Source organism: Mustela lutreola, chromosome 16 (assembly GCF_030435805.1).
Source record: "Mustela lutreola isolate mMusLut2 chromosome 16, mMusLut2.pri, whole genome shotgun sequence".
Classification (NCBI taxonomy): domain Eukaryota; kingdom Metazoa; phylum Chordata; class Mammalia; order Carnivora; family Mustelidae; genus Mustela; species Mustela lutreola.
This window is the reverse complement of record NC_081305.1, coordinates 11,873,907-11,891,428: the sequence shown is the minus strand read 5'-3', so window position 1 is coordinate 11,891,428 and position 17,522 is coordinate 11,873,907. Positions and strand designations below refer to the sequence as shown.

Below are 17,522 nucleotides of genomic sequence, written 5' to 3'. Positions count from 1 at the left end.
AAAACACTTTGCCCGTTCATCCTTCGAAATGATGCAGAGTAGAAACATCCAATCAACACAAGTCAGAGCTAGGTCAGGTCCCCGAAACCCTGTCTGTTACGTGCCCGAGTAACGACGGTAATGTACATACTCTTGGATTTCACAGAATAAAACCACGAACTAAAACTGATGGACATAAAAAGGATCAGAACATTTCAAATGACGAGATCCAGTCTCTAAATCGGAGACACTGCTGCTAGGGCTGCTTTTGAACCATCTTCATATAATACCTTCTAGAGGTTTCTATCTGAGTGTTCACACACTCAGCACAGTGGGTGTTTTCTGGGAAGTGTCACTCTTTATTTTTTTTTAAGATGTTATTTATTTATTTGACAGAGTGAGAGAGAGCACAAGCAGGCGGAGTGGCAGAAGGAGAGGGAGAAGCAGGCTCCCTGCTGAGGACCCTGAGATCATGGCCTGAGCTGAAGGCAGATGCTTAACTGACTTGAGCCACCCAGGCACTTCCGGGAAGTCTCCCTCTTTAAAATGAGAACATCCTTGCGTTCTCACAAGCTGAATGGCTCACACTGGGTATGACTAGGAAAATCACCTCTCCTTCCTAAGTCCCTGGTTCCCCATCTATAAAATAAGAAAGTGGATGAGCTGTCTTCCAAAGGTTCCCTCAGCTCCATAAGGCTCTTTTGTCAGGCTATTTGTTGCTTCCTTACCAAGTTTTCTGATATAACCATAATAATTAATATGTATCAGGTACTTAAAATAAGCTGGTCACTGTGCCAAGTGCTAGGTGGGAACTATCTCATCTAATCCTCGCAGTCACTGTCACGTAGTGGTGCAGAAAAGAGCGTAGCAGGCACAAGACTGCTCACCTCAGAAAGGCCTGCTTGCAAGGCTGGCTCTTGGCTGGTGCCTGGGAACTTGGGATCTGGAATGTTCCCACCATTCCCCAACTGATAAGAGTGGCTCACTCTACCCACACCTCGAGTACAATGTGGTTTATGCTGAGCACTTGCTGCCCTTCTGGGGTGTGGTTCACTTAGCTGGACGATGCTTCCGTGACCAGCCCCAAATAAAAACTCGGCCACTGAGACTCTGATGGGCTTCCCTGGTCACATTTCCTAGGTATCGCTAGAATTTGATGCTGGAGGAATTAAGCATGTCCTGAGGGACTCCACGGTGAAAGCTCCCTCGCACCTAGCTTCCTCCATACTTCACACCATGTGCTTTCTAGCTCTGATTTTGCTTTGTATCCTTTCCCTGCAAAAAATCCTAACTGCAAATACGAATGTGAATCCTCCTAGTGAAACTAGGCAAGGTACGGGGACTCCTGGACACAAGCAGATACTATTCTTCTTGTTTTATAGATAAAGGAACTGAGGCTAAAAAGGAACTAACTTGTTCAAGATCACATGGCAGTGAGATGATAGAACCTGGGTCCTAACACTGGCACTCCCTGGCGGTACCCTACTCCTCCCCCATTCTTCACTGCATTTTGCTATCAAATTTTCTAGAAAACAAATAATTTGCAGCTTTTACAACCTAATAGTCACTTCCACCCAAAACAGCCCTCTGTGCCCTTCCATCCCCATAGTTTCCAAAATGAACTTGAAGAGAAACTAGAAAAGCAGGGACCAAAGCTGGATGGCCCCAGGAAACGTCTGGACTATCAACTATTCACAACATTCCTCTTAGCTAAAAAATTTGCCAAGTTGTGCTTTGTTTTTTATTTTATTTAGAGCAGAAAACAAAGCAAGGCCTCAATTTTTATCTGTCTGGAAAAGTAGCAGTAATGTTGAGACTAGTAAGTCACCCAATATTAGGGTACCTAAGTAGGGTAGCTCTCTAAAATAAATAAATATATCTTTAAAAAAAAGAAAGAAAGAAAGAAAAAGAAAAGAGAAGGTAATGCTTCATAAAGATTATACGACAGGGGCACCTGGCTGGCTCAGTCGGTGAAGCATGGGACAGCTGACCTTGGGGTTGTGAGTTCAAGCTCCAAGTTTGGTGTAGAGACTTCTTGGAAATAAAATCTTAAGGGGCATCTGGGTGGCTCAGTCAGTTGAGCTCCCGACTGACTCTTGGTTTCAGCTAGGTCACGATCTTGGGGTCATGGGATCAAAACCAGTGTCTGGCTCCATGCTTAGTGCAGAGTCTGCTTAAGATTCTCTCTCTCTGCCTTCCCCTCGCTACCCTGCTTGAGCACACACAAGTGCACTCTCTCTAAATAAATAAAATCTTTAAAAACTAAATAAAGTAAAATCTTAGGGAGGGGGAAAAAAACAGGGAATGCCTGGATGGCTCAGCTAGTTGAGCATCTGCCTTTGGATGGGGTCACGATCCCAGGAGCCTGGACTCAAGCCCCAAGACAGGCTCCCAATTCAGCAGGGAACCTGCTTCTCTCTCTCCCTCTGCCCCTTCACACTGTTTGTGCTCTCTATCTCAAAAAAATAAATTAAATTAAATTAAATTAAAGAAAGAAACGACTGGACCACAGTGTGGAGAATTGAAAAAGGCTGCTTAAAAATGATGAAAACCGGGCACCTGGGTGGCTCAGTGGGTTAAGCCACTGCCTTCGGCTCAGGTCATGATCTTGGGGTCCTGGGATCGAGTCCCGCATCGGGCTCTCTGCTCAGTGGGGAGCCTGCTTCCCTCTCTCTCTCTCTCTCTCTGCCTGCCTCTCTGCCTACTTGTGATCTCTACCTGTCAAATAAATAAATAAATAAAATCTTTTTTAAAAAAAATTGCTGAAAACCAGGCGCCTGGGTGGCTCAGTGGGTTAAGCCACTGCCTTCGGCTCAGGTCATGATCTCAGGGTCCTGGGATCGAGTCCCACATCAGGCTCTCTGCTCAGCAGAGGGTCTGCTTCCCTTCCTCTCTCTCTACCTGCCTCTCTGCCTACTTGTGATCTCTCTCTGTCAAATAAATAAATAAAATCTTTAAAAAAAAAATATGAAAACCTTAGTGAAATCTGTAAGACTAACAGGGAAAAGAACTGTACATAAGCACTGTGCTCGAGTATATAAAGTCCCTGCTATACAGGTGAACAATTCTGAAGCCACTGTACAAGGCTTTTGGAATGAACAAGTACGTAAATGCATGGAGGATGGCAGGGGAGGCCCTGCTTCTCACAGTAAGAGTGGGAGGTTACTAGTAGGCAAAGGGTGCCACAATGACACTTGTGATAATGGATTAGAGTAGAAGATGCTAAGTATGAACTCATGTTCAGCTTAATATACAGATGATTACATATGGAGATATATATACACACACACACACACACTCGAATTAGTATGCACATACATTTCCTGTTTTGTCAGATGAGAGTTCCTACAGGCAATAACACCCCAAGAGCAGTGAGCACATCTAGCACCAGATCTTGGTTTCTGATGTCATTCTCCAATAAAAGAAACCAGGGATCCTTAGAGAAATGGCTAGTGTGGGGACTACAGCAGGAAATATACATGATAAGAGTTAAGCATCTTGAGGGCACCTGGGTGGCTCAGTTGGTTAAACAACTGTCTTCGGCTCAGGTCTTGATTCTGGAATCCCAGGATGGAGGCCCACATGGGGCTCTCTGCTCAGCGGGGAGTCTGCTTCTCCCTCTCACCCTCCCTCCCATGCTCTCTCTCTCATTCTCTCTCCCTCAAATAAATAAAATAAAATAAAATAAAATAAAAAGAGTTTAGCAACTTGCAGTGCCAAAAAATAAGAAAGTACTGTATATTTAAAAGACAAACAGGGGCACCTGGGTAGCTCAGTGACTTAAGTGTCTGCCTTGGGCTCAGGTCATGATCCAAGGGTCCTGGGATGGAGCCCCACATGGGACTACCTGCTCAACAGGGAACCTGCTCCTCTCTCTCCTCCCTGCTTGTGCTCTCTCTCGCTCTCACTCTCAAATAAATGTTTTTAAAAATAATAATAAATAATAAAAAAGTAAAAGACATACGAACAAATGAAAACAACGATGGGGGTATGTCACAAGAACACATGAACCACCTGAAGAGCTCCCAAAGGTGAAGGCTGGGACAATCTGAGAAACAAAGTAAAAATAATAAAAATAAAGTAGTACTGGATTATAATCCAAAGTATAAGTAAGTATCTAAGAATTCACACTGATATAAGCAACTAATTGGAGAGAAAGAAAGATAGGAAGGAAGGAAGGAAGGAAAGAAGGGTAAGGAAGGAAGAAAGCAGTCCCCACTCTTTACTTTGGGCTGCATCTACTGACTCTTTTCCAAAGAGTACAGAACAGACAGAAAGCAAAAAGAGTCAAGTTTACAGTAGGGAAACCTGACAAGCACTACCTCAGCCAGGTCAACATCAACAGTGATCTGTCATGTTCACAGCAAGTAGCCTTGATATGATGGGATGAGAATGACACCTTATCTCTGAGGTCTTCCTCCCCAAAACCCATAATCCCAGGCTAATCACGAGAAAGACATCAGACAAATCCCAACCGAGGGACATTCTATAAAATACCTGACTGGTACTCCTCAAGGTTGTCAAAGTCATCAAAGACAGTCTGAGAAACTGTCATAGCCAAGGAGTCTGAAGAGACATGATGACCACACAGCATGTGGTAGTTTGAATGGAATCCCAGAACAGAACAAGAACATTAGGTAAAAACAAAGGAAATATGAGGAAAGTACGGATTTGCATTAATAATATCAATACTGATTCGTTAATCGTGGAAAATGTACCATACTAGTACAAGATGTTTTTAGTAGGGACAACCCGGTGCGGGGTATATGGGAACCCTCTGTACTATCTTCCCATTGTTTCTGTAGGTCTAAAATTATTCTAAAATCTATTTTAAAAAACCATGATAACCTAAACACTTTTTCCTAATTCCTGTTAATACTACTAATCAACATAATTCATTTTTTAAAATTTATTCATTCAACAAATACTTGCTGGGTGCTACTGTATACCAACCACTATTCAAGGCACCAGGGAGACAGCAGGAGTCAACAAGACAAAATCTCTACGCTCAGGGAGCTCACACTGGAACAGATGAAGAAAGATGAAAACAAACAGGGACAGAGGGGGAAAGTAGGTGTAAGATGTGATCCGAGAAGTAGGCTGAGACCAGCCCATGAAACAGTCCAAAATAAGGAATTTATATTCTACACTCAGTCCAACAGGAAGTCACTGAAGCATTTCCATTGAAGGAGGGATGTTAGGAGTTTTTTTTTGTTGTTGTTTGTTTGTTTTAAGGATTTTATTTATTTATTTGACAGAGAGAGATCACAAGGAGGCAGAGAGGCAGGAAGAGAGGGAGGGGGGAGGCTCCCTGCTGAGCAGAGAGCCTGATGCGGGACTGGATCCCATGATCCCAGGACCCTGAGACCATGACCTGAGCCAAAGGCAGAGGCTTAAGCCACTGAGCCACCCAGGCATCCCAAGTTAAGGGTTTTTTTAAAAAAGATATTTATTTATTTGAGAGAGAATAAGAGAGAGAGAGAGAGCACAAGTAGGGGGAGTGGCAAAGAGAGAGGGAGAAGCTTATTCCCCACTGAGCAGGGAGCCGGATGTGGGGCTTAATCCCAGAACCCTGGGATCATGACCTGAGCTGAAGTCAGATACGTAACTGACTAAGCCACCCAGGTTCCCCTAAGGTTTTAAAGTTAGGTTTTAAAAAATCACCGTGATATTTTATCACAGCTTTATATTTTTTAAGATTTTATATTATTTATTTGTGAGAAAGAGCGAACTCCCCACGAAGCAGGAAGCCCCACATGGGACTTGATCCTGGGACCCCAGGATCATGACCTAAGCCAAGGGCAGCCGCTTAACTGACTGAGCCACCCAGGCACCCCTTATCACAGCTTTAATCATAATCGCCAAAAAGTGGTAACAACCTGTATATCCACAAACAGGTGAACAGATACAGACTGTGGTCTCTCCATACACTGGAGTACTACCTGTGGGCAATAAAAAAGAACAGACTAGGGGCACCTGGGTGGCTCAGTGGGTTAAGCCTCTGCCTTCGGCTCAGGTCACAGTCTCAGGGTCCTGGGATCAAGTCCCGCATCGGGCTCTTTGCTCAGCGGGGAGCCTACTTCCCTCTCGCTCTCTGCCTGCCTCTCTGCCTACTTGTGATCTCTCTCTCTCTGTCAAATAAATAAATAAAATCTTAAAAAAAAAAAAAAAAAAAAAAAAAAAGAACAGACTAACTGATGCTCAGCAACATGGATCAATCTCAAAGGCACTCAGTTAAGGGTGAGAGGCCAAGTTCAGAGATTTCCACACTGTCCATTCCTTTTCTTACAGCAATCACTTCAGCAGCTGCCAGAGGGAGGCACTACAACTGGCTACACAGAGACACCAAGGAATTCTGGAGCGTTACTCTTGAGTGTAACACTGGTTACAGGACTACATACACGGGCAAAACTCAACAAACTGTCCACATTAAAAGGGGAATTTTACTGTATATTAATTATACTTCAATAAACCTGGTTGGTTTTTTTTAAAGATTTTATTTACTCGACAGGGAGAGAGCAAGAGAGGGAATACAAGCAGGGGGAGTGGGAGAGGGAGAAGCAGGCTCCATGCTAGCAGGAAGCCCAATGTGGGGCTCGATCCCAGGATCCTGGGATCATGTGAGCTGAAGGCTGACGCCCAACGACTGAGCCACCCAGGCGCCCCAATAAACCTGGTTTTAAAGGAAAAACAAAACAAAAAACCCGCTCTGACTCTGTGGAGGATGAACTGGAAAGCAGCGAAAAGCTAGGGTACAGGGAGAGTGGCCCCCGAGTATGGCTGGCTACTTTGGAAAACTGAGTTTGAAACATCTCACTATGCCAAAGCAGAGACATTAAGCAAACTGTTGCTATGAGCCATGAGTTCAAATTCCTGTCTTCTTCCCATCATTTTCTGAACTGTTTCTTCTCTTTCTGTTGTTTTAGAGGCTTGTGAACTACGTGTTCTGCCATCCGACCACTTTGCCAGGGGTAATGATCTCATCTCCCATGCACTTTGGAAAAGCACAGCCACTCGATACAAGTGGCTATTTACATGGCAATTAATTCAATTTTAATTAAATTAAAAATACAATTTTTCGGTTGCACTAGCCCCATTTCAACTGTTCAATGCCACATTTCCATCATCGCAGAAAATTCTACTGAATTTTCTAGAAAGTTACCTCTACATTTTCTTAACACTCATCCATTCCAGGGATCACTTCAGAGTAGTTGTTAAGTACCACAATTTCTTCGCTGTTAATCGGGGATGGTAACATCTGAAGGCATGGTTTCATAAAGTGAATGGCACTTGTAGAAACTGAAGAAAAAGGGACACCTGGGTGGCTCAGTTGGGTAGGCCGCTGCCTTCAGCTCAGGTCATGATCCTGGGGTCCTGGAATCGAGTCCTGCATTGGGCTCCTTGCTCAGCAGGGAGCTTGCTTCTCTCTCTCTGTCTCTGCCTGCCACTCTGCCTGCTTGTCCACTCGTGTTCTCGCTCTCTCTCTCTGACAAATAAATAAATAAACTCTTAAAAAAAAAAAAAGAAAGAAACTGAAGAAAAAGAATTTCACCTTTCAGGCTGGGCTTTTTCCTCTGAAAAAACAAAATATTTTAATTAGAGGCAAGGGGTTTTGACAAGTTTATCGGTCTGTCCTCCCTTGTGAGAAAAACAGTATGAAGAGCTTTGATTTTTTTTCTTTCCACATGAATAAATAAAGTTAATAAAGTGGGTCTAGATCCCTTCCAGTTGCCACCAGAAACAACCACAAAACCATGCTAATTCAAACTAAGTCGTACCCTTCCAACTGAATAGAAAAATCAAAAAGAAAAAACAGAAATCCCCGCAAGGCAGTGAAATTACCCAATTTACTTTGTTCTCTTACTATGACCACTGCTGTTCAGGTTTAATTACTTGATATTACTTCATACATCCTAATATATGTGTCAGCACCCTCTCTGCAGGTCTCTCCAATTACAGCTCTATACAGAAGGGGTGAGACTACCTGAGCTTCCCTGAGAATTAAAGCATTTGCAGATTAGTAGCTTCCAAATTAATAGGCTCAGAGGTAACTATACATGACTGTTCCCAGTCTCCAGGGAAAGCAATTAACAAGAAGGGTAACAAGAATACAGTTCTTTTTCCCTAGGGGTCTGGCGCCTCCCATGGGACAGCAGGCCTCCCAGAGACACCGTGCTGACAGTGCAAAGTACCTTAGAATGCTTTAATCTGTATGTTGCTGCTCACATTCTCCATGGGGGCTATGTGTCGAGGGAACCACAGAGCAAATCAGTGGGGGGCTCCTCCACTTGTAAATCTTTATGGCAAAAAAAGGGATGGAGTTTTAGAAAGAAGAAACCACATCACCCCTTGTTGTAATCCAGATTTGCCTTCAGTATAAATCATCTGAGTCCTGATACACGGTGCAGTGTTCACCTAGCAAGGGCTCAGTAAATTCTTGTTGAATGAATCTGTGGATGAAAGCCTGGCACACAGAAGGTAGTCAATAAATATTTCTTGAGTCAATGGAGAGAATCACCAAGACACTGTCCTAGGTGATGGGGAAGAGGAAATGGGTTAGTTGTTGTGAAAGGACTGGACCCAGATTGCTAAAACATGAAGCAAAGTAACAAGAGCCCTGAGGTCAGATACCTGCCTTCAAAGCCCAAATGCGCCACATAATGGGAGACCTTGGCCAAGTCACCTGAGATCAGCTATACACGGATCCATCCCACCCCCAATTTGGATAAAAGGGCTAATAACTATTTATCTTGGTTCTCTCATGAATTAGAGAAAGTAAATGCAGATAAATCCCTTAGCACAAGGGCTAGCATTAGGAAGGCACGAGATTAAAAAATGGTAAAAACAAAAAAGAAAACTAGTAAATGCTAAAGTCCCTTGAGGCTAACACGTGCCCGTCACTGTACCACATATCCTAAATATAATAATACATCATACAATTCTCACGCCAGCCCTGTGAGGCAGGCACGACTCTCAGCTTCACACAGGTGAGAAAGGTGATGAGCTGAGAGGGGATGACAGGCTAGGGCTCGGCTGGGATTTCCAACCAGGTATTTGAACCTGGGCAATACGTACATCGCACACTCCTATTCCCTATAAGGTATTTTCCACTATTCTAGCATCAGCAGCCACTTCAAAGCTTAGCTGCCGAAACAGGCACTTTATAGTTTTGTGTTTCTTTTAATCGAATCCATTCCAAAGTCCTGTGAGGCAAGGATACCTCCACGCAGCTGAAGCTCAGAGAAGTTCTGCGACTTATCCAAAGTCACTAAGCCTCGAGTCCCCCGACTTATCCAAAGTCACTAAGCCTCGAGTCCCCCAGCCTTGCAGAGCAGACCCACTCGCTCACCCCCCCGGCGTTGGGAAGCCTCCCCTCAACACTCACTCTCGCGCAGTCTGCGCTTCGGTGTCCCAAGGCAGACCCTATTCCCCGGACCCCCGCGGGGAACCCATACCCCGTCCGCGCCCGCCCCAACCGCCCCCAACGGTCATCAAGGCTCCCCTCGCTCGCTCGGGTCTGACAGCTCCGGGTCACCCCCTTAACCATCTCCCCAGCCCAGGATGGAGGGTCGCTCAGCCACCCGGGAGACGGACCCGGCAGCGTGGGGGAGGGGAACCAGAGAGGGCGCATGCCCAGAAGGCTCCATTTGGCCCCCGACTCACCTGGGAGTCACGGAACTCCACCACCACGTTCTCGCTGCTCCATCGCGCCGCCATCTCTTGCACCCGACCGCCCCCACCCCAGGATTTCGCGTTCCACACCCCGCAAACTCGCGTTCCTGGGCTCGGTGAGCCCCAGGCAGCCCGCGAGTAAGCCCTGCCACGCCCCGTCCCCCTCTTCCTCCAGACCTCAAACCATTGGCTGACCCAAATACAGGCTCCGCCCCTCCTCCCGGATCCTCCAATTGAGACACAGCACCGACCCAAAACAGGCACGCCCCCTCCACTTCCGTCACTCGGCCTGAGTGACGCACGCTCCCTGTCGCTGTGGTACACGCCCCCTTGCCGCAAGCTCTACCGGGAGTCGTAGTCCAAGGGTGAGCAGCGCGTGGGTAACTCGCCGAGAGCTCGCGAGTGCGGGTTTGGCGAGGGGAGGTGCACGCTGTCCTCCCTATCTCGTCGCTCGTGTCCCCCGCGAGGCCCAGATGGCCTACAAACCAAAGCCCAGCATTCGCGCAAACCAAAGGTTTACTCCATCCCCGGAGGCCTGCCGTAAAGGCATTGATAAGTCTGAAGGCACGATTTATTCTTACAGTACAGCAGCGCCTACCAAAGTGACCAGGGACCCCAGAGGGTCTCCAAAGGCGAAACTTCCCATAATTCTACTAAGGCCATTATTTACCTTCTACAGTTTCTTTTTTTCACCAGTGTAAAATACAGTGGTTTTCCAGAGGCTATGTAGTATATAGTGACAAGCTGAACGTCAGAAGCAGATAGGAGAATCCAGCGGTTTTCTATTAAGCCAGACATTGAAAAGATTTGCCACTCTTCCCACTAAATTTTTTTCATTTTATGAAACACAGATATTTTTACTTACAAAATGTATTATTAATATTAATGTGCATTGATATTAAAGTGAAATCATGAAAAAATATTTTTAAAATTCTCAGTTTTAATTTCTTTTTTTTAAGATTTTATTTATTTATTTGACAGAGATCACAAGCAGGTGGAGAGAGAGGAGAAAGCAGGCTCCCCGCTGAGCAGAGAGCCCGATGTGGGGCTCGATCCCAGGACCCCAGGATCATGACCCCAGCTGAAGGCAGAGGCTTTAACCCACAGAGCCACCCAGCCACCCCTGAATTGGGCTTTATAAAAGACTGGCAAGCAATGTACTTGGAAAGGACACCCTAAATATGAAACCCGACATGGCATCCCATGCAAGGTGACATTTAAGGTTCTCAGTATAATATCAGCATTTTCATAGAAGATACTATATAAAAAAAAAAGCACTTCAGCATTGAAAGTGAACAAAGACCCTTAAGTGTGAAGACAGGGGATGCGTTCCAAAGATAAAGCAGTTCCCCCCAAAACAGTCACAGAGCCGTGCTGCTTTCTTTTCCTTCGGAAGACACATCACAATTTGTAATTCAATATCTGTTTGTTTATTTAATATTTTCAAGCTTCGGGAGGCTAGGGACCAGATCTGTTTTGTTCAGCCTTGCTTTGTAACTACGCATCAAGACCTTCCATATTGGTCCAATTAATGAATGGGAAAAGCATATAGAGTCAGAGTACTGTCTAGGCCAAAAGGATGTCTTCTGTGAAACCGAAAGTAATTTCTAAAACCATTCAAGGTCTTCACTTGTAACTCTTTTTTTTTTTTAAGATTTTATTTATTTATTTGACAGACAGAGACCACAAGTAGGCAGAGAGGCAGAGAGAGAGGAGGAAGCAGGCTCCCCACTGAGCAGAGAGCCCGATGTGGGGCTGGATCCCAGGACCCCGAGATCATGACCTGAGCTGAAGGCAGAGGTTTAACCCACTGAGCCACCCAGGCACCCCTTTACTTGTAACTCTTTACACCCATAAGGCCATTCAGAACCACACCACCTTCTCTTCAAAACACTTCACTTCTTAGTTATTCTCACTCGCCGCAGCCCTTCAAAAACCCCTCCAGCCCTGGCCTTCACCCTTCTGTAGTGGCCTTTCTTCTTGCCTCTCAAGTTTCCTCCCAGTTCTCTATCACAAAGGGCCAAAGACTGCTCTGGAGAGAAGAGCCTCAGCTCACCAGGCCAGAAAGCAAAAGAAACAAAACAAAACAAAAATCCCAAGGCAGGTTCAAGGCCGGAGAAAAGAAAAGATAAAGAATATTTTCTATGAGCGTTCACACTGTCACAGGGGAATAAATGAGTCCGTTCATCTAACATGTCATATTCTTGTTTATTTGCTTACAGCCTTGGATATAGTAGGTGCTCAATAAATATCCACTAAGTGACTAGCAAATAATCAGGTATGGCTATAACTTAGGGTATGTGACAGGACGTAGCGAGAAGTACAGCTAAAAATGTTGGAAAGGGCTAGTGAGGAAGGGCCCTGCTTAGGCCTTTGAGTTTTATTTTGGAGATGGAGAAAGAGATACAGGTATTTCAAAGCTCTCTGTCTATATATAGCTTGGTAATCTGTTTCCCACTGGAACTGGTAGGTTTGCCCTCGCCTGAGCATTTCTGCAACCCTCCCCCACTCCCACCTCTTTGCTTCGTATTTGTCTAGTTCTCCAAATCTGCTTGTCATGGTTCGTAGGCACAGAAAGTACTTCGGGTTTCAAGTCCTTGGTGCTCTCTGTTCTCTCAATATTTTCTCTGTTAGATGTGGAAAGGGCCCCAGTAGAATTTTTGAGAGAAGGAGCATGAGCACCACTCACACTGCCCCCTGGGGCCCTTCCTTTTTCTGTCTCCTACCCACACTGTCATCACAAAAGAGTGGGGACTCTGGAGCTAAATCTAGAGCTCTGTGGCTGCTTCCTGATTGCTGTGTGCCTCTGAGACCCACCGATGAATGTCCTGCCTCAATCAGAGACTGGGAACTATTGGTGGGAGGCGGGGAAGGAGGGGTTCCCTTGTCAAGTAGATTTCAGCTTGCTAACCTGGCCACAGGGCTCTGATCACCAAGCAAACTCTTTTCAGAAGGTCACCTGCCAGCCATCCCAGAGGAAAGCAGGGGATATGGTCAACCCAGAAATCCAGGGCTTTTGCTGGATGTTATCAGCAACTGCCCTTGCAAAGTTTTAACTCAGATCTTTTATCTTTCTAGTCCTTCGTTTCCTCTTCCGTAGAATGCGGAGTTAGCCCACCCCTCAGTCTCTCTACATCTGGGAATCTTGGAATCCTGCCCTGAGCCCCACTAGTAATTTTCCTCTCCATCAATCAACAAATATTTGTGAACGTGCACACAAGCTCGTGCTCCTGGCTTTGTGCATTTGGTTGCCCATTGGCCTGGTTTCTCTAAGTTTTCTCTTTTCAAGCAAAATAATACAAATGTAATGAGCTCTGAGAAATCTGGGGGGAAGTTTCTTACTGGGAGAAACTTATCTACCCTAGAGGGACTGCTGAGGACTTCCCCCAAAGACGTGGTTCATGGAGACAGAGAGGAAGGAGGCCACAGGTTTCCCAAGGATTCTCAGGAGTTGGCCCCAGCAAGCTGTTTCCCTCATTTTCCAAACCTTTCAGGAATCTCCCAGACTTACATTTTCCCAGAGATGTTTGAAACTGGGGCTTTGTAACATTGTTATGTTCTGGTATTTGCAGGGTTTGGCAACACCAGTCTCATCAGCCTTTTCTCCTATCAGTTCTGGTAGGTGGGTCCGTGGTTTATTAACCCTGTTTCACAGCCGAAGAACAGCCAGGAAGCAGCTCACCCAGGGTCAGAGAGAGCAGGAAGATAAAAAATAATAAAACAGAATCCTCAGTCTAGCTGGGGCCCTTTCTGCATCTGACTGCCTTGCATTGAGAGCATCCAAAATGACTCAAAACCTCCCCAGACCCATTAACTTCCGACCAAGAATCCACAGGAGAAACTTGCAGCCCCCCTACTGGACTCTGAATGCAACAAATGACAAAATGAAACTAATCAACTAATTGGAGCTTGCAAGTCTCTGTGCATGCCTGTTGCTATGCCCTGAGACACTCTCCCTAAGATGTAAAGGGTAGAGCCAAGCTACTGAATGAGGAACTTGCCCTGTTCTGCATTTGAATATTTTAATTTCAAAGGAAATTTGCTCTTTACTAAGTGCACAAGGAGATAACAAGGGCATTGCCTGAGAGAGGCTGCTAGTCAGAATCGCACAGGGCACCTGAGCCTGGTGTCATCATACTGGGGAGAGTAGAGGCTTCACCCCCAGCTCAGGCTCTCAACTGTTCCGTGGTGCCAGAGGTGACAGAGGCTGGCCTCTTCTAATCAGTAGACAGGACTATAAATCCTAATGGCAAATTCTTAAGTAAAAGAAAGAAGTAGAGCTGTTAAGCAGATCTACTCTTTTGCACTCCATTGACGAGCATGCAGAGAAAATGAACTTGGCGTCCAAAGAGTCCTGGATGATCCAGTTTGCTGGGAAGCTTAGAAGTCTGGCTCTACCCCTACTAGCAGAGTGACTTGAATGCCTGGGTGTAGACTTTATCTCTCTGTCTCTCTCCATTTACATGGCTCCAATATTAAAATACCGAAAAAGTACATGATGAGGGGTGCCTGGGTGGCTCAGTGGGTTAAGGCTCTGCCTTTGGCTCAGGTCATGATCTTAGGGTCCTAGGATCAAGCCCCACATTGTGCTCTCTGCTCAGCGGGAAACCAACCTGTTTCCCCCTCTTTCTCTGCCTGCTGCTCTGCCTGCTTGTGATCTCTCTCTCTCTCTCTCTGTTCAAATAAAATCTTAAAAAAAAAAAGTACATGATGAAACAAAATCTTTGTCATCCACCCTGTCATCCCACTGTTCAGTGCTGATGATGGCCCATCCCCACGGGGGCTACATCATATTGTTTCATGTCTCTGTCTAGTACCTTTATGAATCTAGAAGCTAAGAAAAATATAGATCTTTAGGTGGGGAGGGGGCAAGTTTCTTAATTTTTCAAGTCTTGACATCCTCACTGCTCATTAGTCATTGGCCATTCTTATGTGTACTGCTAATGATTTTGGTAAATCTTCCCAGAGCTCTGTACAACCTCAGGATATGGTCTGTGCTCTCTGTTGTGGCTCCTAGGACCCTCAGGCTTGCCCCCTGAGGACCAGCTTCATCTTTGGTTTCCACATCCTCTCCTATCAGCTCCACTGCTGCTTTCAGTCCCTTGAAGATGCAGTGTTCTCTGGGCCTTCGAACATGCTAGGATCATGCTTGGAACATGCTAGTCTTCCTTCAGTGCAGTTCTACCCCCGCGACCTCATTGCCAGGCTCATCACTGGCTCAACTTTTAGGCCTTGGCTTAAGATCACTGCTGGTGCCTGTCTCCTTCCATCAGCACCAGAATCTTTCACTCTCATGGCACTTCCTCATTCACTCAATCATTCACATGAGGGGCTAACCACATGCCAGGCACTGCGCTAGGCGTATCTGTCACCCTGTACTGTCACCGCTTACTTCAGTATTTTGTATGACCTTGCATTGTCATTCACATACCATCAAATTCGCCCTTTTAAATGTGTAATCAAGCAGTGTTTAGTATGTTCACAAGATTGTGCAAACATCACCACTATTCTTTAAAAAAAACATTTATTTTTTTTAGAGAGAGAGAGCACGAGCAGCGGGAGGGGCGGAGGGAGAGGGAGAGGCAGACTTCCCACTGAGCGGGGAGCCCAGCAACGCAGGGCTCAATCCCAAGACCCCAGGACCACAACCCAAGCCAAAGGCAGACGCTCAACTGACTGAACCACTCAGGCACCCCTCCTTTTTTTTTTTTTTTAAGTAGACTTTATACCCAACATGGAGCCCAATGCAGGGCTTAAACTCACAACCCTGAGATCAAGACCTGAGCTGAGATCAAGAGTCAGACACTTAACTGACTGAGCTACCCAGGTGCCCCAAACATCACCATTATTTAATACAGAACAATTTCATCACTCGAAAAGGAAACTAACCCTTTAGTGGTCATTCTCTATTCTTGCCAGTCCTTCGGCTCCGACAACCAGTAACCTTTCTGTCCTAGGGGATTTGTCTATTCTGGAAATTTCATATAAGTGAAATTACACAATATATGGTCTTTTGTGATAAGCTTCTTTCACTTGGTGTAATGTTTTCAAGGTTCATCCATGATGTTACACATATCAGTACTTTATTTCTTTTTGTGGCTGAATAATAGTCCACTGTATAGTCACAACACATTGCCTTTATCCATTCATAAATGGATACACAGTTGGGTTGCTTCCACTTTTTAGCTATTTTGAATAATACCGTTACGAGCATTCACATACATGTTTATCTGTGCATATAGGTTTACATTTCTCTTGGAATTAGACATAGGAGTGGAATTGCTGGGTCATATGATAGCTGTTTAAACTTTTTGAGGAATCACCAGACTGTTTTCCAAAGCAGTTCTACTATTTTCCATTCCCACCAGCAAGGTCTGAGCGTCCCAATGTCTGCACATCTCACCTACACTTGTATTTATCACCTTTGATTATAACCATTTTAGTGGGCATGAAATGGTTCTTCTGAAACTTTGTGAGAACCCAGACTCCATCTGTCTTGCTCGCCAGACAAATCCCAGAACCTAGTGCTGTGCCTGGCACTTACTAGACATTCATATTTTGTTCTATGTGATAAAAAAAAGTGTTGAATGGATAGGTAAATCAAAAGTTACTTAGATGGTTACAATAATGCTTACTGATTGTGGATTCTTCTCCCTAGTAGAGCTCTGTCAAGGGATCCAGTATCCTTTCTCCTGCACAGAACTGTACCACACCTTTTCTGTTACCATACTTTTTCTTCAGGGAGAAAGGAGGGTTAAACGTAAGCTTTCTTATTTTCCTTCAGACCACTCATTTGGATCTTAGGTGTGCACAAATTCCTTATTTAGCCACTTAACAGATAATTTCTTGGGTATTGGAACATTTTGTTTTTTTCTATGTTGATTTCTCAAGCGGCATTTCTGCTCACCTCTAAGCACTAAACGCTTGCAAATAAATATCCTTCCTCCTGTTTCTTTCCAAGCTGCTCACCCTGGGACAGTCAATACCTGTGACAGACCAGCTCTGCTATTGGGGGGATGGGTTCTTTTAATATCTCTCTACCCCCTGTTTTGGCTCCTTGATGTGGAAGTATCTGAGGGACGTTTAGAGCAAGGAAGATGGACTAGGGACTGGGTGATGTTCATAGCCAGCACTCAGCACTTGAAAAATGGTTCTTGAATGAATGGATGGATGGATGGATGGATGGATGTCAATATGTAAGAGAGACATATTGCAAAATGCAGACTCGGTGGACAAATACTTATTGAGTACCCACTGTGCATCCCACTATGGTGCATGTTGGAATAAAAGGTAAACAAAACCAGGGACTCGCCTTGGACTAGGAAGTTTCTAAAATTACCAGTTCTGGCTGTGTCTCACTTTCTATGTCACACCTAATCATCTTCAGGATCGCATTTTAGATAAGGAATCCGTCCACTGCTTAAGCCTCAAGTAGGAAGTTCCGATCTACTCTCAGCAAAATTCGGAGTCACAAGTGCCCCAGTGCCAAACAGCTAAAAATTCCCCAAATGCTAGGCTTCCTGATATGATCTTAGGGGTTCCTGGTTGGGAAACCTCCGCAAGAATGGACAGCACGTCCACCAGAGGGTGCTGTGGGGGCAAATTTGTGCCGGGAGGGAGGCTTGACCAGTGACCCTCAGAGCCAGGTAGGCGTCTCGAGTAATTTTCATTCTTCCTGGCGTTTCCTTCCCAGCCCCTTGAACCGTCGCCGCCCCTCCTCCCATAGGTGGTTCCCCCTCAATAATTAGCCATTTTCAGGACCTCTAAAGAGCGCTGGCTTTGAAAAGACGCCCGACTTCTGTTCCTGACGCCCCGTGGCTCGGGCCACTCGGGTCACAGGCCGGGTCGCGCTGGGTGGGTGGGTGGGGACC

The 17,522-nt window shown here is 45.4% G+C and overlaps 1 protein-coding gene across 2 annotated transcripts in view; it reads right to left on the bottom strand.

The window, feature by feature from the left end:
* The window catches only part of WDR59 (WD repeat domain 59), a 102,000-nt gene extending 92,192 nt beyond the window's left edge, over nucleotides 1–9,808 (bottom strand). For both annotated transcript variants that reach the window (XM_059150845.1, XM_059150846.1), the window contains exon 1: nucleotides 9,643–9,808. In XM_059150845.1, coding sequence (XP_059006828.1) covers nucleotides 9,643–9,696 — 54 coding nt within the window. In that variant the 5' untranslated portion in view covers nucleotides 9,697–9,808. The remainder of the gene's footprint in view (nucleotides 1–9,642) is intronic.
* Nucleotides 9,809–17,522: the final 7,714 nt, after the last annotated feature.